This window comes from Papaver somniferum, chromosome 1, assembly GCF_003573695.1.
Source record: "Papaver somniferum cultivar HN1 chromosome 1, ASM357369v1, whole genome shotgun sequence".
Classification (NCBI taxonomy): Eukaryota; Viridiplantae; Streptophyta; class Magnoliopsida; order Ranunculales; family Papaveraceae; genus Papaver; species Papaver somniferum.
In genome coordinates, this window is record NC_039358.1 from 2019165 (window position 1) to 2041700 (window position 22536).

Genomic DNA, 22536 nt, shown 5'->3' on the forward strand with positions numbered 1-22536 from the left:
CATGTGAGAAAGAAAATCGGATTTCTGAACAGTTTGAAGATTTGGGATCTGGTTTAGGCGTCACTTGTGTAGCAGTTGTTGAAGAGAAGAACATGATTGGAAAGAAAATTAAATCTGCAATCATCGTTGTGGGTACACCAAGGTGTCTTGTAGATCATCTGTTCAATACAAAGAGTTTCAGCCTCCCCAATTTAAAATACATGGTCTTGGACAAAGCCAATGAGTTGCTGGAAGGCTTTGAGAATTTACTACATGATACTTTTTTGAAGGTTGTTCCTCCGGAGCTTAAGATGCATTTATTTTGTGCTACCAGGACCCAAAAGGTGAGAAAGCTTCACCGTACACATCTGAGGGATGCTGTGCAGATTGAGGCTATCACTGAATACCCCACTCTTTACACACTGAAGCAGATAGTTTGCATTGCTTCGATTGCATTTTTTCTGTCCCAAATGCTCAATGGTTTTTACTCGCACATGTGAGACAGCTAGAAGATTAATTTCTATTTTGGATAAATTTGCTTTAAGGGCCATTCAATCAGTGGTCAAATGAGCAAGGATGATATATGTGAAGCCTTGAACACGTTCAAGACAGAAAATCATGGTATTCTTTTGGGTAGTGACGATGTATGTCGAGGTCTTGACATTCCTTGTGGACATGGTTATAAACTATGAGTTTCCTATCGACCCCAAGGACTGCATCCACCGATTGGCTGGAGCTACACATGCTAGTAAGCATTTTGTTAGTACTAATGAGGGATGTTTTTATACTTATCTTGATGTTCGAACCTTATTTGATCGTGAAAAGGATGGGCTTGCACATGCTGAGTGTATAGAGACAGAAACTTGTTCTTTCGCTTTAAATAGCCAGTATTTGATTTATGGGGCCAATTGCAACACAAGCATTTTCCTTAAGTTAGTCCTTCCACATGGGTATGGATTAAAGGTTTCGAATACAAGTGTATTGGTGTTGGAAAACACTGGCGACAATGATGATTATAATAAGAAGGGGTCATCTACTGCAAGAGCAATGAAAGAACTACTTTATAATCATCTTGACTTTGTCATCACCTATAAGGATGCGGGATTCTTTATTATCAAGCCTTACAGTGAAGATGTTAGATGATAGGAAATTTCGCTTTATTTCCAGTTGATATACATGTCTTTCTGTTTATAGTTTTAGCTTATTTTGTTATGTCTTGTATGCCAAACTAAGGCAACTATATTTCCTGTTCAGCAAGTCATGTAACTGAAAATATATATAAACACATTTTCACGTTTGGTTTTCTCAAGTTGGGAAACCTATTCAAAATCAAAACCTGTTTTGGTATCAGACAGGCCGATCCAACTTCGACCCTTTTTTTTTTTTGGATTATATGCAGAAATAGGCCTGTTCTGGACCCTCATTTTCGTTTTTAGGCCAGTTTTTTTATTTATTGCAAATCTAAGCCTATCGAACGGATTCCATCCAAATCCGTTATCTCAGTCAATATCTCGCCAAAATCTCGTAACGAGAGATCTCGTGCAGGCGCTAAGATTACTAAATTGCCCTTTCTGTACGTGTGTCAATAGATATTTAATCTCACCCATGTGTGTCGATCTGAAAGCCTAATCTAAGAGTGCTGAAATCTCGAAGATAATTGAACAGCTACGATGAAGTCCATAGGAATTAACATCACACGTGTCGGTCTCAGAATGAGTAACTGACATATCCAGATCTCAGAGAAATTGGACGGTCTAGATGCTAGGATAGCAAGATGATACGGGGGAAAACCCATCTAATTGCAGAAAACAGAGAGATCGATTTTGATTTTCTTCTTCCTGGTTACGAACTGAGAAAGCCATGACTTGCAGTTGATTTGAGAGATGGTGATGAAACACAAGTAGTTTATGGTGGATTTGAGTTGGGTTTCGATCGAATTTACAATCTGACTCTAGTTGGAGATGTTCCAAAGAAATCAGGGTTGTGTGGTTATCCGCAATCGAGATGAAATTCATGAGGAATTGAAATGATTTTCAGAGATTCGACGGTTTTATTGTGATGAGAAGATGGAGATGTTGATGTCGATCGATTAGATAAATTTAATCTCCTTATGTACTTTCATCTCATTCTTGAGTTCAGAAGAATCAATATATCAAGGGTTAGGGTTTTCTGCAAAATATGGAAAAGAAGTCTAAGAACTTCATTCAAAGATGGAGAAGAGAGATTTCAGGAATATAACAGATGGGCTGTTCTCAATTCGAAGTTCCACATGAATCTGGGAAGGAATTTGTGGATTTTTGAAGAGATGGGTTTAAATAAGAAAAGATGATGAGCTGCTGTTGTTGGTGACCCTTTCCGAGTTCAACAAGATTGAGTTGAAGATGTTGTTCAAGAAGAACTCACGAAGAAGATAAATTAGGAATTAAAGTTCTTCAATCGTGTTTGAATCTGAACATGAGAACGGGGATTTGGAACTTAAGGATTTTGCAGATTGAAGCGGCTGAAGAGTTGAAAGGTTTTTGAAGCTGAATTAGGTTATGAAGATTATAAAGTTGTTGTTGTTGTTGCAGTGGCTGTTGGTGGTTTTGAGTTGGTTCTGCAACTGGAACAAGGAATTGGCCTGAGTTATGAAGAATGAGTTAGATGGATGGTTATGAATTGAAGGTCATAATGCCAATTTGTTGATGCTGATGCAATAGATTTTACAGCTATAGAAGGTGCAGTTTGCAATGACTGAAGATGCAGAAAGAGATGGGGTTGTTCTGAATCAGGTAATTATGCAAAAACGAAGAAGAATTGCAGGAACAAGGTTCTGGTGCTGCTGCAATTGGCAGATGATTGTTCCGGAATGAGAAGAACTCGACCTGAGAAACGCTAGAAAAATCCAAAACTCTGTCTGAATCAGAGTTAGCCGAGTCAACTCAGCGATATATTTTAGCTCCATTTTGACAATCTGTGTAGTTGATGGAACATTGAAGGACTAAAACGTCTTTTAAGCTGGGGAACTTTTGACAGTTGGTAGATAACTACAACTAACTTTCCATCAATTATTTTTGGTCAAAACTTGCCCAGTTTTGCAATAAATAAAAAAAAATGCCTAGTTTTGCAAACCATAAAAAAAACAGGCCTATTTCTGTAAATTGCCCTTTTTTAGGGTTTTCTTTTCTATTTTACCTACAACTTCTTAACCTATTCTTCTTCATCATGTCTACCATAAATTCTCAATCCTCATCAACTTCTTCCTCAACAACTTCTTCTTCAACAACTTCTACTTCTTCAACATCTTCTCTGTCATTCGAACAGGTACCTTTTGAGCGTCATCATGGTGCTGTTTCAGAGAAGTTAACAGGTCACAACTATTTACTATGGAGAGATCAATTCACGCCGTATCTACAGGGTTATGATTTAGAGAAATATGTATATGGTTCTCTTGCAAGTCCACCGGCTCTCGTCAACGATCTTCCTAACCCATAATTTTTGACCTGGAGACGCACAGATAAACTCCTTCTCGGATGGATTATGTCTTCCCTCACTGCTCCAGTATTAGCCAAAGTCAAGGCGTGTGATTCTTCATCTGCAATATGGACCAAACTTGACGCTCTATTTGCATCTAAAACTGATGCACATCTCATCCACCTTAAAGAGTCTCTTTCGTCAATCAAGAAAGGCAACTTAACCATGTCCGATTACATTCAGTCAGTCAAAAACATTGTTGACTCTCTTGATGCTAGTGGTGTTGATGTTTCTGACAAAGAATTTAGGCATTATGTTGTTGAGGGACTTGATTCGTCTTATGAATCAATTGTTAGTTCTTTAATCACCACGATGGGGGTTATTACGGATGATGAATTTGAATTCATGTTACTATCCTATGATCTTCGTGTTGCTGCGCAGAATCAGGTTTCTATTTCTCAACCCCTTGCTAATGTTGTCTCTGTGAATAGTTCTGCAGACACTCCTCTTACACGAGATGGAAAACCAGCTGTGGTTTGTCAAATATGCATTAAACCTTTTCATAATGCTAGAAATTGTCGAAACATCTTGGATACGGTAACTTATCCTCCTCGTGACAAAAGACCACCGCCCAAGAATACTGCCAATAGGGGAAGACGACCCTCTTCTAATGCTCCCGCTGCATATGCTGCTTCTCATCAATCTGTTTATGCTTACGATTGGCTTCCTGATAGTGGTGCGACGAATCATATGACCAATGATCTCAGCAACTTGCATAATCCTTATGAGTACAATGGACCTGATCGTATTCTAACTGCTGGAGGTTCTTCACTGCCAATATCAAATACTGGTGATGGAATTCTTGCAACTCCCACTCGTAAGTTTATTCTTCCTAATGTTCTTCATGTTCCACATATCTCCAAAAATATGCTCTATGTCTCTAAATTTTGTCTTGACAATAATGTCTTCTTTGAATTCCATGACTCTTTTTGACTTGTGAAGGATCGCAAAACTGGGGAGGTAGTACTTCGAGGAACGCTTAATAAGGGGGGTCTCTACACTCTTCTTCCTGTTTCACCTCTTTCCGCTCTTTTTGGTGAATGTACTTCTTTATAGACATGGCACTCTCGTTTAGGGCATCCGATGCTCAAAACTGTCAAAGTCGTAGTTTCTAAGCACATTTTACCTGTTTCCGCTTCCAAGTTATCTATGTGTCAGTCTTGTTTAGCTAATAAAAGTCATAAACTAAGTTTTTCGTCTAGTACTACGGTTTATAAACATCCTTTGGATTTTATTGTGTCAGATGTTTGGGGTCCTGCTCCACTTTTATCTAATGAAGGTTTTCGATATTATATTATTTTAGTTGATGCTTTTAGCCGTTTCACTTGGATTTATCCTATGTATACAAAAACTGACGTTATTGGTATCTTTGATGTCTTTTATCGTCAAGTACAAACTCTCTTTGGTCTAAGATAAAAAAAATTCCAAACTGATAATGGCACTGAATATAAGAAGCTCAATAAAATTCTACAACAAAATGGTACTCAGCATCGTTTGACATGTCCTCATACATCTGCTCAGAATGATCTTGCAGAAAGACGACATCGACATATAGGTGAAACTGGGTTAACTCTCTTATCTATGGCATATGTTCCGCCTTCTTTTTGGTACGATGCTTTTTCCACTGCCACCTTCCTTATGAACCGTGTTCCCTCAGTTCCTACAGGTGTTAAAACACCATATGAATTTCTCTTTAATAAAGTCCCAGATTTCCTCTCTTTACGGATTTTTGGTTGCTTATGCTTTCCTCATCTTCGTGATTATCGATCTAATAAACTTGAACCACGGTCATCTCCTTGTGTTTTTCTTGGATATTGTGCAATTCGTAAAGGTTACAAGTGTTTGTATATTCCTTCTGGTCGAGTTTATCGGTCGTGTCATGTTGTTTTCGACGAATCATCTTTTCCTTTTGCAGGCCTCAAATCGTCGGTACTACCATCTTCCCCAGCTCCTTCACAGGTAACCACTTCTTCCCTCTTGTTGCCAACCTCCAAAGGTGTGTCTTTTCCTCCTGGTTTCGATATTTCCCCTGCCACAGTTTATGGCAGCTCTACTCATATGTTGCAGCTTCCCTCTGCTGTCAATTTTCCTGAGTTCTTAGACCGCCTGCCATCTCCAGCTGTTACTCACCCGTTGGAAGATGCTAAGTCTGCACCTACAGCACCTACTGCAACGTGTTCTTCCTCAGAAACATCCACTACAGATGTCAGCAAATACCCTGTTGACCGCCATCATTCTCTGCTTCCTGTTGCTTGTTCCTGCTGCGTCAGATGTTGTTCCCAGGTCACCTGCCACTGCGTCAGATGATGTCAGAGAATCTCCTTTGTCTCCTGTTGATCGTGGAAACTCCAGCTTTCCTGTCACTGCTGCTGATTTGTCTCATGATTTGGTTCCATTACTCACGGAAGTCCAACCGTCCTCCACGTTAGAAGCTCAACGGTCACTTTTCCCTGCTGTTAAGAGTTTTGGTCTAACGTATAGCAGACGCCACCACCTCCTACTGTTGTTTCATCTGCGGACCCTGTGCTTGTTTCTCCAATACGTGCTGCTGACTCAACAATCACAGAAACTGTGACACCGACAGAACAACTACACCCTGCTCCACTTACACCACTGCTGCTCCCTGATACAACGAAAACTTCACTGGTACCTGATCAAGTTGTTCCTGCATCTCGACCACCTACTTGGAATGAACATTCTATGGTTATAAGAGGGAAAGATGGTATTTTTAAACCAAAAGCCCTTTTAGCTTCAAAGTATACCACTATTACTGATGATGCTCTCTTTGAGCCAACGTGTTATTCGCAGGAAAAAGAAAGATCCGGAATGGCGTGTGTGCATGGATGATCAATATAATGCTCTTCTTAAAAATGGTATTTGGTCTTATGTTCCGCGTACCCCGGATATGAATGTTGTCGGGTGTAAATGGGTGTTCCGTGTCAAACGTCGTGCTGATGGAACTATTGAACGTCGTAAGTCTCGTTCAATAGATCAAGGATTTTATCAACGTGAAGGCCAAGACTATGGAGAAACCTTTAGCCCAGTTATAAAGCCTTGCGCAATTCGTGTTGTTCTTACTTTAGCCCTTACATCTGCTTGGCCTATTCGCCAACTTGACATTCAAAATGCATTTCTAAATGGTCTTCTTACGTGGAAGTTTATATGAAGCAACCTCCGGGATATACTGATCCGAATTATCCTGATCATGTTTGTAGATTACATAAATCCTTGTATGGCCTCAAACAAGCACCAAGGGGTACACTCGTCTCAGTGTGTTTTTACAACAACTTGGTTTTACCGTTTCTCGAGCAGATTCTTCATTATTTGTTCGTCGTTCGACTACTGATGTTACTTATCTCCTTGTCTATGTCGATGATATTATCTTAACAAGCTCCTCTTCTTCTTATTTGCAACATCTTATTGACACTCTCCACAAGGAATTTGCTTTAAAAGATCTTGGAGAGTTGTCTATTTTTCTTGGTGTTGAAGTTAAAAGAACAACTGATGGTTTGTTTCTTTCCCAGCATCGTTACATAGAGGATTTACTGCAGCGTGTTAATATGCAAGGAGCAAAGCCTGTGAGTACTCCTTTTACTACTTCTACTGAGCTAAATCCACATGATGGCGTTCCTTTGAAAAATCCTACTGAATATTGGAGTCTCGTTGGTGGTCTTCAATACTTGTTAATCACTCGGCCTGAGCTTGCTTTCTCAGTCAATAAAGTGTGTCAGTTTATGCAACATCCTACTGACAAGCATCTTCTTCTTGTCAAGAGAATTCTTCGTTATTTACAAGGTACTTCCTCTTATGGTCTTACTCTTCGACCTTCTTCTAATTTAAAATTGAGTTTTCAAGCCTACATGGATGCTGATTGGGCTGGTGATCAAACCGATAGACGGTCTACTAGTGGGTATTGTGTTTACTTGGGTTCGAATCTTATTTCTTGTAGTGCTAGAAAGCATAAAACTGTTTCTAATTCAAGTACGGAGGCTGAATATCGTGGTCTTTCCATTGCTACTGCTGAGCTAATGTGGATTGAATCTCTACTCAAAGAACTTAAGGTTCCAGTCTGCACTCCTCCTGTCTTGTGGTGTGATAATCTAGGTGCTACCTATCTTACTATGAATCCTATTTTCCATGGTCGTACTAAACATATTGAAATCGATTATCATTTTGTTCGCGAAAGAGTTCAACGTGGCCAGTTACAAGTGCGTTTTGTTTGTTCTAAAGACCAAGTTGCTGATGTGTTTACTAAACGTCTTTCGCGGGATAGATTCTCTTTTCTACGCTCTAAGCTTACTGTTTCTGATCACCGCTTAGATCGAGGGAGGGTGTTAGATGATAGGAAATTTATCTTTATTTCCAGTTGATATACATGTCTTTCTGTTTATAGTTTTAGCTTATTTTGTTATGTCTTGTATGCCAAACTAAGGCAACTATATTTCCTGTACAGAAAGTCATGTAACTGGAAATATATATAAACAGATTTTCACGTTTGGTTTTCTCAAGTTGAGAAACCTATTCAAAATCAAAACCTGTTTGAAGATAATACTCACAAGTGTATCAAAAAAAAAAATCCTTTCTGGCAGACTCCTTCCAGGAATAGTGGGTACTCGGTCTATATTAACTATGGCTCACATTCCAAAGCTGTTGATAGTGATGGTTTTCCTAAAATGGAAATTGTTCTCAACTGGTTTATCCGGTGTGCGAATTCTTCTCACCACTGCTAGTGCTCATTTTGCAATTGTATTACTGTTGCCAGTAACTATGAATAATGGGGTCACTCACAAAAAAATTGCAAGAAAGTATGGTTTTCTTTTTAGTGTATAAAACAATTGTGGGTTACAACGATTTACATGGAAGCCACTTCTAGGAACTGAATTGGGGGAGGTATGGAAAGCTGCGGATGCTCTAGAAAATGATAAATTACCTTGGACGCATTTTGCGCACAAGATAAGGGATACTCAAGGGGATTCTCATGGTGCTGTAATGGAAGTTACATGTGGATTCGGAGACCTGACGCGCCACGTGTGTATTCAGGATAATTATTCCTTTGTGTCGGTCAAGTTTACCACGACTATGGAAGCCACCTTGGCTAGTACTTTCAAAGTGTGATGAGTACTGTTCAGGCTTTCCAAGATTATGGAAGCCACCTTGGTTAGCAGATGCAGAGGCAGATGCAAATGAAGACTTATTCAAGAAGCAACTTGGGAGGATATTGATACAATTATTGCTTGATTTCCAGATTTTTGAGGCTTTGGGGACAAGCCATTTTTCAGGCGCGGTGGGATGTTAGGACACCGACCTTACTTCTCACTTATTTCTCTTATTAGGACTTTCCCAGCTTAGTATTTAGTTTCTTTAATTAGTGGAATTCTTAGATTCTCTTGATATAGAGAGTTTGTTTATCAAGTTACGTGAGTTATAAATACTCAAGTTGTGTAATCACTCAGAAATTGATCAAAAACCTAAAACAGTTTATTATTTTTTTGTTAATTTTCTTGTCTATATTTGTGTGCACATATTCTTCACTTCATCTTTGGTTCTGAACCCTAATAGAAAGCCGTGCGCATTACTAGGTAGCTAAGGCAGTTTCTCATCCCCCGTCGTCACACCTTGTGATTGTTATACAAACACAATAACATAAGAAAACTTGACTTGATGAGCTCTTTAATCTTTAGCAATTAAGAAAGACACCCGATTATTAGAATCGGAAGCACCCTGCCACTACGGCCGCAGTACCCAACTCAGATCGCTTCGGGAAAGCACTTAAAATAGGGCCGGGAAACATGTTAAGCCGTCTACATACATCATCCCCTACCGTATTGAATGTGGTAATATCACTCTTAAGGATTGGAGTAGCGGTACCAGACCGTAGGATTAGTACATTACTCGTGAGTGCTGGGACACTGGATGTAGTTATCTGCACAAGTGTGACAGATTGACCAACGATATCACTGGCACTGGTAATGATTAATACCGAATCAATGCCCATATCCAATTTCTGTATTTGGGTAACGAAGCTAGTAACGGATAAATCAGCAACGGTTGCTTGCCCATGAGATATAGGCACATTATTAGCTGCAACGAGAAGAACAGAAAGGACGATCACAAAGGAGAAGGAAGAAGAAGCGATTTTAGGCATTGTTACTGATTAGTAAGAACTTGTGCTTCTCTTAAGTTTTGCGATACATGTATTTATAGGGGTGTGGTGGTGGTGGAAAGAAGTTTAATTAATATACCGCATGCTGTATATTATCCTCTCCTAGTTGTGGCCTACTTATAGATATAATGCGGTGACCATTGCTAGATAAATTCGAGTGGAGTGCAATAGCTAAACAACAAGTTGATACAAAAATCAATAAGAACACAAAAATGCTGCTGGGACACTAAAAGGGCCTTTAGAAATAGAGTATTGGGGTATGACGAGTTTTCCAAATCAGTACGTCTCCCTTTGATTCTCGTACGATGATGCGTGCAATATGCATTTGGATGATATGCAGTGTATTGATCTGAATGAGAAATTGTGGCTCGAAAGGGATATTACTGAGGATGAGGTATTTTCCACTTTGAAGAGAATAGGGTCCCAGGTATAGACGGATTTCAAGTGCGTTTTATAGTCAAATGCTAGGAATCTTATGAAACCCGACATTATGAAGTGGTAAAGGTTTCCGAGAGAAGTGGTTGGATCGGTTGGTGACTGAAATATATACATTTCCTGCTCTTATCCGAAAATGGATCATTTGTCCAAATATTTTTAAAACATGGTTCAAATGAACGAGTAAAAATTAATATGGGTGAAATGGACATCAAAAAAATAATAAGAATGAAACTGGATTCATTCTGACTTTAACTTAAAAAATAGCAAGGAGGAAACTGGATGCATCCTGATGTAAATTAAAAATAAGAAAAAAGTATTTGAAAATGGGTAGAATGAAACTGTTCACATCCTGGCTATTTTTACATTTTTGTCCATTTAAACAGTATCAAAATCTAAATATCCTTTTCATCCAAGAATTGTTGATTTTGGTCTTTTTAACCAATTTTATGTACCAAAAAAGAGAATGTGGAAGAAGTGAAAGAGGTATTAGTGTCACGAATTCTGTCGATGTCGGATAATAGTTTTACTAATAGACTTTACAACTTTACAAAACGTTGAAATAAATCAACAATTTCGATTAGTCTATTCCCAAGAAATAAAAAGTAGATTACTCCTTATTTTTAAACCACATTTGAAATTCCTTGGTGCCCTTCTCCTTTTCGATACTTTATGTCAATATCCAAGATACCTTGTAGGGGTTTTGGATCGATCCTTTCGGTGAGTAAATGCTAACTATCTCTTAATACAGTTTAGTTGATTACTAAGACGCTTATTATAGGTCATGAGATCCCCATTTTTATTATCAATGATCTGCGAAGACTCGCAAATAAACTGTCCCTTGCTTTTCCCTCCAATAGTTTGATTTATGGTTCCCTTAGCATCTCACACTCTCACACACTCTCACTCTCAACACACTCCCCCACAACACTTTAATGGGTGCTGGACCTTGAAAATAAAATATTAACAAAAATTATCTTATTTTAATATTTTTATTTCTATTAAAAAACTAGAGTGGGTCCAAAAATGTCATGTTCGGAATCCAGACCCTCTTTAGAGGACCTTAAACACTTAAATACCATTAAAAAAATGATTTCTGAATTTTTAATTTAAATAATAAGATTTTTTTTTTAAATGTTAAGCTTTGGTAAAGAGTCCTGATCCTTTCATACTCTTTACTGAAAAACCACACAAAAAAACACTTATTTTAAGTTTTGAAAGTTGGAAATAATATTAAACAACTAAGGGTCCTCTACTATCAGGGGCATAAATATCATATAATGATATTTTTGGTAGGTTTGACATTAAGGCGACACTTTTGGAAACTCATTTCCAAGAATGGCATTTTTAACAATTCAGCTGTCTAAAATTGTCGCCCTTTCCACATTCACACAATTTAGTGACGAAACAGGGATAACCAAGATTTCTCTTTGAAATTTCAGAAGAGATGCTTTCATAAATCTTAATCATTCGATTTATGATTATTTCACAGAGATCAAGTTGTTTATCATTTTCTAAAAGAAAGTATACGAAATCTGCAAACTCATTTTCCCAGTCTAACCTGTCCCTTATGCTTGTAAAGATGGTTGCAACCGCAAGTTTACCGAAATCCATTAAATAAAGAGATATATCATTGGTAGTAATTTTCCTTTCTCCCGGTTAAACCTTTTTCCAATGATAGGGCTGAAATGGTGTCGTGATCAATTTCAAAACCGGTAATCAAATGATTATAATTCTTATTGTACTTAATAATATCACTGCTGACAACAACCAACATTGTTTCCTTCATTGCTTAGTTTTAACTGACTCGTTCTTGTTTTTCTAGTTTTTATTCTCTCATGGGCACTCACTCTTAGTGATAAACCCTTGTCTTTTTCTTTAATATATATATTTCCACTTATGAGTAAAAGAGAATGGGTAACCCACCATAGCAACCATTTCACTTTTGCTTCCATTCAATGACGATAATATTAAGAGATACGTAGTGTTGGATTCAAGACTGTGTCTTGAGACCTACGTATTCAGTCTGGATTTCTGAGACCAACTTGGATAGTCCATTTAGATGGACCAACTTGGACAGTCCATGTAGAGGGTCTGTTTCCGTACGTAGCAAACTTGAGACCCAAGTAATCAATCTCAAGTCGGTAGGTTTAGGGTTTGTGTCTTGTAACCCAAGTTGAGTCTTGTATAAATTGAAACGTGATGAATGAATGAAACAAAGAGAATTACAAACTTAACATGGCATCAAGAGCCGGTTACACTACAAGAAAATGGGCCTTTAGTGACAAATGTTTTCCCATCAAATTTTTTTTAGTCATGAAACATATTCACTTGTGACGAATATCAGAATTGTTAGTATAAATATCTTTTTGGCGGAAAAAAATATATTTTGTCCTTACAATTGTCACCGAAAGCATGGATGACAACCGAAACTTGTCATGATTTCCTCTGTCGCTAATGATTTGTTCGGCGAGAATTTCGCTAGTCACCAATTATACTTATCCTGACAATGATAAATGTTGGTCGCAAAAATAATAATTTGTAACTACTATTTCGTTTTCTCTTTAAATATATATAAGGTGACAATATCCAATGGCTCTTGAAAACATTTAACTACGACGGGACAATATTTTGTCGCCATACTATTTTTGCATCTAAAATACTTCGCCACGATATAAACTTTAGGTGATAAAAAAAATGTTAACGCTAGCGTGTTTTTTCTTCCACGAAGAAGAATAATCGCTGGAAAGAATGTTTTAGAGTGATAGAATTTTAGACACAACATAAGATTTCCGATGACGAAATAACTTGTTGTTAGGGTTACTTATACGTTTGTGACAAAAAATAGTTGCTAGTGAAAATAGATTTACAATGACTAAAATTTTGGACATTATAGTGATAAATAATTTCTACTATCTATCATGAACACGAGTGCTTCCCTAATGATTGTTTCAAATGGTTGCCAACAACATTTGAGTTTAGTTTTGGCGAACATGGTAGGTTTCAGTTTAGAGACTGACCTACCCTTCATTAATATTTTAGCAGTTCTTATTAATGCGAGTTGCCTATCACTGATAAGAGATTGTTGACTCATTCTATTACAACATTAATAGACAGGTCATATAACTTCTCCGCCCAATCGACAATGACATCTTTATATAATCCATCAAAGATTAATTCTTTGTATACTTTTCCATTCACCGATCACTTCAGACTTAATGTACGAATATTACAATCTGTAAAATAAAATCGAATCACAGTTCAATGAAAATATATTTTAAAAACACAAAAAAATTTGTAGAATAATTTAATCAAACTAATAATAAGGCAAAGCCATAAATTACTTAACCGGTTCGAGCAAAAATTAGTCATAAAATGAATATCTAGTGAGTTTCAAAGTAAACTAGCAACGAATATTAAGTTTTAAGTAAAATGACAGTAACGAACTAATATTCTAGATCCGAGTCATCTTCTTCTGGCACAATATCATCAGGCTCTGCCACATCATTGTTGTAGTTAAACAATGTTTCGTCTTCTTCCTCCTCATCCTCATCATCATCTATGACATCCTCAGCTAGAACAAGATCTGCATCTATGATTTCGAGTTCAACATCAGCATCTCTATAAAGTACAGTTGCCTCATTATCATCTTCCTGAACAGCGGATAATAGCAATGGAGCCTCCTTGTTATGGTGATATGCCTCGTCGATAGTTGTTTCTGTTTCTGGTTGTACTTCATTGATATCCATTTCAGGAACATCCCATATGTGTCTATGATGCATTTTCTGAGCCACTTTCCAATTTTCTCCATGCTTATAGTCATCTAGGTAGAACACTTGTTGCGATTGTGATGCAAGAACGAAAGGATCACTCTTGTACCATATTCTATTAGTATTTATACATGTCAAACTATAATCCTTTCGAATTCTTGTCTTTTCAGGAGTTACTTCAAACCAATCACATTTAAATAATACAACTCGGTATCCATACAAAAAGTCTAACTCAATAACATCTTGCAAGATACCGAAGAATTCAATTGGCTTACTATTGTGTTCCCCATCTACTACCAATCCTCTATTCTGGGTCGTTCGACGAAGTTCGCGTTGTTTGGTATGGAATCGAACTCCATTATAGATACAAGCAGAAAATGATTTTGCGCGAGATTCAACACCCTGTGCTAACGAATGCAATTCATCACTAACCCCTGAAAACTTTTCATGATACAATTTTCCGATCAGCATATTTTCAGAAAAAAAACAATAAAGAAAATGAATATACACTGTTGCTCCTTATTGAGTGATGCATCTAAAAACAATATGTTTTCTTTTTCTTACGAGATTTTGCAATTTAAAACATAAGAGCCACTTGAAATGTAACTAAACTAGAAAATGAGATCATCCCATGCAGGGACGTTTCAATCAGAAATGAATAAATATATATCTTATTCAAAATGATTTTTAAGAATTAATAAGCTGCGAACACCAAAAAAACTTCGCTAGTATATAGTTAAGACGAATTTGGTGCATTGCAGAGCACAATAATTATATAGGATCATTAATTGTAAAAATCAATTACTTACCCGCTTTCGAAACCACACAGGAAATAGTTTTTGATGCCTCGGTAACAAGTTGTCATTTGATTCTGCTTTCAGCACATTCAAATGTTCACTGTATTGGCAAAGATAAATAAGAAAACTTTTTGATTCTAATGAAAATATTTGGTGTACAACAGAATAACAATAATTATTACAAGATCGGATGAGGCACTTACTACATATATGGTTTCACCTCGTCACAATTATTGAGTATATACCAATGCATATGTTCTCGTTCTTCTAGAGTCAATGATTTTATAGATTTTGTACCGAAGGGACGGACATCCTGAGCGAAAACAGACAGCTTTCCCTTGCGTCGTTGACTATCATCTGAATTATCATCATTTCGTTCTGGGCGATTAAATTTAGTTTCAATCCCACGTAAATACAATGAGCAAAATGTCAAAGCTTCATTAATAATGTATGCTTCCGCTATTGAACCCTCTGGTCGTGCTTTATTCTTCACGTGACGCATAAGTGTTCCAAGGTACCTATATAAACAAAAACTCTTAAAACTATGTGATTTTTCTATGAACAACAAAAAGGTACTTGCACTAGAAGAAAAACACAAGCATATGAAATAAACACGTAATGAGAGTTAAGAGCACCTTTCGATAGGATACATCCAACTATAACCAACTGGACCAACAAGTTTAGCTTCTCGGGGTAAGTGAATAGCCAAATGAACCATGACATCAAAAAATGCCGGTGGAAATATTCTTTCCAACTTACAAAGAATCAAAACTATACCTTTTTCCATTTCTTCCAAGTGACTCACATTCAGTTTCTTCGCACATAAATCATGAAAGAAATTACTCAACTCAATTAAGGCAGTGCATACATATGTGGGCAGAAACGAACGAATTCCAACCGGGAGAATTTTTTGTAACAACACGTGACAGTCATGGCTTTTCAAACCTGATATCTTCCCATCATCCACATTAGCACTCCTCGCTATGTTAGCCGCGTATCCATCTGGGAACTTCACTGATTTCAGAAACCTACAAAACTCTTTCCTTTGCTCCGTTGTTAAAGCATAGGAAGCTGGAGGCTTTATAAATTTTTCTCCTTTACGCTTTAGGTGCAATTCTGGTCTAATATTCATGTCTTCCAAATCCAAGCGAGCTTTAAACGTATCTTTGGTCTTCAATTCCTGATTTAACAAGGTTCCCACGATATTATCGCATATATTTTTCTCAACATGCATAACATCAATTTTATGCCTGATTTTAAGATGTGACCAGTATGGAAGCTCATAGAAAATACTCTTTTTTGTCCAACTCAGCTCTTTCTTGGTACGGCTTCTTTTCTTCCTTCCCTTATCTGGATGCTTTCCGAAACAACTTTTAACTCCCAGTTTTTCCATTTGCTGTAAAAGTTGAATGCCTGTCAACTCTTTCGGTGGACTGTGAAGCTCATCATGTCCATCATGAAGTTTGTTTCTCCGCCATGGATGTCGGGGAGGCAAGAACCTACGATGACGCAGATAACCTATCTTACTCCTCAATGCACGAGACGGTGGGTCATCATTACATACTGGACACGCTAAGTAACCTTTTGTACTCCATCCTGATAAATTAGCATATGCTGGGAAGTCATTTATGGTCCACAATACAGCTGCGTGCATACGAAAAGTTTTTTCTGTGGAGGCATCATATGTTTCCACTCCTTTTTCCCACAACTCTTTTAGCTCATCTATTAAGGGTCGTAGATACACATCGATATCGTTACCAGGTGCTTTCTTGCCAGGAATAAGTAACGCCATCATGAAAAAAGGTTGTTTCATACACTTCCAAGGGGGTAAATTGTAGGGCATCACTATAATTGGCCACATGCTGTACGCATTATTCATATTTCCAAAGGGATTAAACCCATCAGTAGCAAGACCTAACCTTACATTTCGAGGATCTTTTGCAAATTGTGGATATCGCAAATCAAAATGCTTCCATGCTTCAGCATCAGCAGGATGCCTTAAAACCCCTTCAGGAGCAACATGTTCTTTGTGCCATCTCATATCATCAGCTGTATGCCTTGAAGCAAATAATCTCTGTAGTCTTGGTTTTAAAGGAAAATAGCGCAGTACCTTGTGTGGGATCTTCTTACCCTTTCCGTCATTGAATTTGTACCTAGGCTCGTGGCATACTGGACAATCATCCCTATCCTTATGTTCCTTCCAATATAAAGCACAGTCATTTTTACATGCATCAATCGATTCATATCCCAATCCAAGATCACGCAATATCTTTTTAACTTCATAGTATGAACTCGGAATTGTATTATCTTTTGGAAAAGATTTCTTAAGAAACTCAAGCTGCATCTCAAAACTTTTGTTGCTCCAACAGTTGAGCACTTTGAGATGCATTAACTCTACAAGGAAAGTTAATGACGAGTAATCTGTACAACCAGGGTATAGTTCTTGCTTAGCTTTGCCTAATAGCTCCTCAAACTTTGTACTAGCTTCACACAAATTATTTGTACTATCATCTTCACCCGAATCATCATTAGTTTCTCTGTGCCTACCTATATCTGCATGACTATCAAAAGGCCCAGCATTATCAGCATCATGTAACATATCAAGTACACCTATATTATTTCCAGAATGGGTTGTACCATCATTAAAGACATAGTCATGGCTAGACGCTGATTGGTTTTGAGTAGGATTATCTTCTTCCCCATGAAGTACCCATATCTTATAACTACCTGCCATGCCAGTAGTGAACAAGTGATGTTCAATTTCAGCTAATGAAGTAGGTGGGTTTCGGTTAACACACTTTTTACAGGGGAAAGTGCATAATTCCTCATTCTTACTTAAGAGATAATTTTTTGTCATCTGAATAAAAGACGCAACACCTTTGATATACTTATCACACAGTCTGTCACGCTCTTCCACTCAACTTTTATCAATCTTTGGTAACAAAAATAAACAAAAAAGGATGCTTAGAATAACAGCAATAAGGCGGACTTTAAATTATGAAGTTTTTTTTTAAATTAAGATGTATATATGTATAAAGTGTATGTGGCCTTACCATGGCAACTTTGCTTTGCAGTAAAGATAAAGCCTAATCAGTTCGGAAATTCGTCGAGTTGCAGTGATACCTAAAGAGACACAGTCAAAAAGATTATCATCAGAATTGTTCATACACACATCTAAAAAATTCAATGAAAAACAAGCTTTAACAGTTAATTAAAAAAACTCGAATTCAAACCACTGAATCAAACTAACCTGCTGGTGAACGCATAAGAAGAACTGGTGCTGTTCGTGAGGTTCCGGTAGGATTTGTATGGATTGGTGGTGAATGTGCGAACAACTGAGGGCTTTATAGCTCAATTTCGGTATTCGAATTAGTGAAAACCCACTTCTCCCAATCCTATCTACAAATTCAAGTACTCCTTTTAATTTCTCTGTCGTACCACTCAATTTTAATAGCAGCACTTCAATTTCTTGGCCAATAATTCAAATTGGAGAAAACCCACTTATCTCAATCCTATACAAATTCTAATGCTCCTATCAATTTCTCCGTTCATCACTCAATTTCAACAGAAGCACCTCTGACTTCTCGTAACTTAACCACAAACTTCGTGTGATCGTGTTTTCCTTTTTCGAAAACACATCAGCTAGTTGGTGGTGCAGCGGCAAGGAATTAGGGATTGAATTGAACTGGTCACCCCTGAAATTGGGCAGAAAAGGTGACCGAGCTTTCTGTTTAATAAATTTATAAAGGAGAAAGCAGCCCTGATTAAAGAAGCCAAACTGGTCCGAACAAAAACGGGCACTCCAGTAATTTGTACTTCGACCATATATATCATATGTAATTTCAGCCAATAGCATACTCAGCTTAGGTGTTGTCTGTTACTACTGCACATTACATATTCTAGAAAATGTACAAATTCAAACAACGCAACTGTTGTTAATCCACATATATTTCTTAGGTTCTAATATCCTCTTTGCGTGAAGGCTTTGTATTCACGTAGGTTATGTTACAGACAACCATTATACATGTTTACTACCCACTAACATCATTAAGAAATCACTAAAACACGATTAAAACAACCTAACTTACTCCCACAAATACAATTTAGTGGTTTGACTTTCTAACATAAATAAACAAATTGCTACAATTAAGGAACTAATGTAATACGTGAGAAGAATAAATCAAGTTCTACTTACCGGGAAGTCATGTTTGAGTTTAATCTTCTTTCCGAACAGGTGAGGGATTTTATAGCTCAACTTTGGTATTCGAATTCGAATTGGAGAAAAGACACTTCTCCTAATCCATTTTGCATAATTCCTCATTCTTCCTTGAGATATAATATGCCATTAAGAAAGATGAAGTGACTAGATAATAAATAAGCTATCGACGAAATAAAACACAACACTTACTAAAACAAATAACTAGACATTCATTAACATTACTGAAATGTTTAAAAGACACGATACTGACACTTAATACTTAAACAAATAAGTAAACTGAAAATGGACACTTACGGAAATACTGACACCCACGTTACGGAAACACTCACTAGATCTAACAAACTGAAAAGGGACACTTCTAAACATCCACCTAAGACAAACTCTTAATAAATTTCTAACTGATTCTAGGAAAATGAAGAACTAAGCATCTTCCTGAATAGTATCCAAGTTTGCATCAACATTTGGATTACGATCCAGTACTTGATTAAGGACATTTTGTCGAAAACTTGCAGCATCCTCTTTCATCTGTTGAACTTGGTCTTCACACTGCTTTGTATTTATCATCCTTCGTTGCAAGGAGTGCAAAGAGTTCTTCTGTCTCCTCATCAGAAAGTCTACGGTTACGGTGTCTTTTTGATTTCCTCTTCAGAACTTCGTCATATATTTCATTTTCATCAGGAGTGCCCCCTCCCACAATGCCTTGCTCATACATCTCGACCATTTTGTCCTGAACATGTAAGTCGATTTTGTCAATACAAAACAATCATTTTTTTCAAAACCTAGACTAAACAACAATATCACAGTTAATAAAACATTATAAACCATTGCAAAGGTATAAAGAAAGTACAAAAAGAATCTGTAATCAGAAATGTAATCCTCAGCTGATTCAACTTACATACTGAACGTGAGCTGTTTCAGATATCCAAACACGCTGACCCTCTTTGATATGCGTGTGAGTATCGTGAAACGTTTGTATTTTGGAAGCTTGCACTCCCAAAACTTTTTTCTGGAAGAAGAAGAGAAAATATCAACAAAGAACATCATAAATACTTTTTACACAGTACTAATTTTTAATCAGAAAATACCTTCTCTAGGCGCACTTGAAACGCACGAGAACCCCCACAGTGGTTGTACTCGACTTGCTTCCGATTGTTCAACCCTGCTGCGGACCGCTTCTGAAATTTAAAATAAGAACTAAAATAAGTATGCATATATAACTTATAATTTATAAATATGAATACCAATTAAGAACCAATTACTTTACCTTAAATTTCTCTGAAGAAAAATGGTCACACAACCATAACCAATTCTCTGGTGAGACGTTCTCGAATGGCTTCAAGCGGGCTTCTTCAATAGTTTCAAACTTTTTGAAGTGCGCTGACATTTGAGTCCTGTAGTTGCTGTATCGTCTGGCCATACAGTCATTTAGATATTTCTTAATAGAAGGACGCGTAATGTCCAGTTCGAACTTGTCCTACAATAACATGATAAAGTTTGACAGGTGGATCAAAATTATCTCAAAATAATCAAAAAAAAACAACAAAAAAATTTTAAAATACATCTTTGGAAGATTTCTGCCTACGTACATTGACACATTCAATTAGAACAACTCTTTCATGCTCAGGAATTTTCTTCCAAGAAGTATATTGCATCGGAGCAAAGTCACGAACAATTATGCCGCATTCAGTAGATAATTTGCACCTATTTGTGGAGATTGGTTACCTCGCTACATCTGAGAATTTGATAGGCAATTTTCCATGACGGGCAATCCAATCATCCAGATCTATGCCGCGTGAGCGTCCACGGACATTCCGTTTCCCCAATGCAGATCCTACGATTACAAAAATAACAATGAGTATTTTTTGAAATGGTTGCTGACATCTCAAAAAAGAAAAAGCATCTTAATATCAACTCTAATCGTTTGCGAAACGATAAACACCGACTTGAGACATAAATGCCGACAAATAAAAAGGGCAATGGGTTTTCGAATAAGTAAAACTATACCAGCGTTAGTTGGAGCACCCAAACGTTCCATACGTTCCATTATGTCTTAGTAGTTTGTAAACCTAATTATTAAGGAGAAAAACAAGATCATAAGGACACATCCAAAGATGAGAATTAAACGCAAAGACAATGTTGATTTACAAGTTACTCAATCATGCAGTCTTCCATTAAGCTGTAAGAATTACACCTAACACGATCCTTTGTCACACACACCAAATATTTCCGAAATGACTCCAATCAGTGAAAGTAAGTACAAGAAATGGCATATGGAAAGAAAACCAATTTCACCAGTTTTTCTAGATGGAAGGCCATCCAACATGATTTAAAGCATGACTCCATTCATCAAACAACATAAAAAAGAGAAATAAGTTTATGCATTCATTAGAAGAAAAAAATCTTCTCATTGAGATAAACCATCAAGCTTTAGAATCTACTAATGGATTGAGAAAATTAAAAATATAAACAAAAATCTGGAAAAAACAATACCGTCTTTCAGAGGTGATGTATATGAACTTTGTGAGTCGAAGTCAATGATTTTAAGGCTTTATTTATAGATGGGAAAAATGGACTACTGAGCGGGAAGGATCCCGCTGAAAGGAATTTTATTTTTTGATATGCATCCCGCCTAAATTTGAGAAGTTATCCTAAAACTAAACAACCCACTAAAATCAGTATCTATTTGATGGTTACAATCGGTTTTTTTTTGTTCATCTATATCTTCCAGAGGTTTTTCTTTTTTTTTTAATACACGTTACGGGTGGTGGGGGTGGGGGTTGTACGTAGAAGAAGCAACTGATGGTATGTATCCATTAGCTCATGGTTAATGTCCATGTTATATGGTTAATGACTTTATTTCAACACAAGTTAGTGGTTCTGCTAGGTGTTTTTCTTTTGAGTGTTAAGGCCAAGTATGAGAAACTAAGAAGTAAAAACGACATGGACCTGAGGAAGACTCGAAGTTTATGGTTAAAGTTAATTTGGGTGGAAGAGAAACTAACACAAGAAGAAGAATGTCTACCATTTCCAAATAGGAAGACTCCAGCTAATTTGGGAATAAAATCTATATTGAACGGTTATGTTGACGGGCTTAAAGAGCTCAAACGTTTAGTTGATCTTGCTGGTAGTATCAGCAAGTACATCCACATAATTCAAAGATGAAACACTCTGTGTAATAGGATTCGAGTATGAGAAAGAGAAACTCGATTCTTCTTGGTAAAAGAAAAGAAAGTAGTTTATAATATGTTCCCCCAAAGGGTCATACAGGTGGTGCGGTGCATGAAAGTTGAGTGCCCAAGATTGGCACGTGTTGGTACAGAAATATCTCTGTTGTACTATACAAATATTACGTTTATATATAAAACACATGATCTAATATTAAATATTTTTTTGTTCGAAAGATATGTTGTTGGAAATATATAGTCATTCCTTATAACATGGGCACTAACCATGAGCTAATGGATACGTCCCGTAGGTTTCTTGCTCCACCCACACCATGACGTGATATTTTCTAGAAATAATATGAAAGCTCACTACAAGAAAATAGGTGTATTGCAATATGTCACAGATGTGGCAACAACCCATATTTAGCGTGGATATAATTTTTTGCCACATAAAAATATTTTACCACACCAGTGGCTATAAGTGCGGCAAAACAAC

The 22536-nt window shown here is 37.0% G+C and overlaps 2 protein-coding genes across 2 annotated transcripts; both read right to left on the bottom strand.

Moving 5' to 3' along the window:
• Window positions 1–13536: 13536 nt before the first annotated feature.
• On the bottom strand, window positions 13537–17514 carry LOC113340586. Its single transcript, XM_026585712.1, has 4 exons — window positions 15293–17514; window positions 14903–15175; window positions 14670–14757; window positions 13537–14262 (listed from the first exon to the last, which is right to left on the bottom strand). The coding sequence occupies exons 1-4, from the start codon at window positions 17512–17514 to the stop codon at window positions 13537–13539; spliced, it is 3309 nt and encodes a 1102-aa protein (XP_026441497.1).
• Window positions 17515–19417: 1903 nt separating this feature from the next.
• Window positions 19418–21388, bottom strand: LOC113340592. Its single transcript, XM_026585718.1, has 7 exons — window positions 21367–21388; window positions 20881–20942; window positions 20463–20707; window positions 20141–20350; window positions 19962–20051; window positions 19772–19882; window positions 19418–19603 (listed from the first exon to the last, which is right to left on the bottom strand). Exons 3-7 carry the CDS (start codon window positions 20526–20528, stop codon window positions 19418–19420), a joined length of 663 nt encoding a protein of 220 aa, XP_026441503.1. The 5' UTR covers window positions 20529–20707; window positions 20881–20942; window positions 21367–21388.
• Window positions 21389–22536: the final 1148 nt, after the last annotated feature.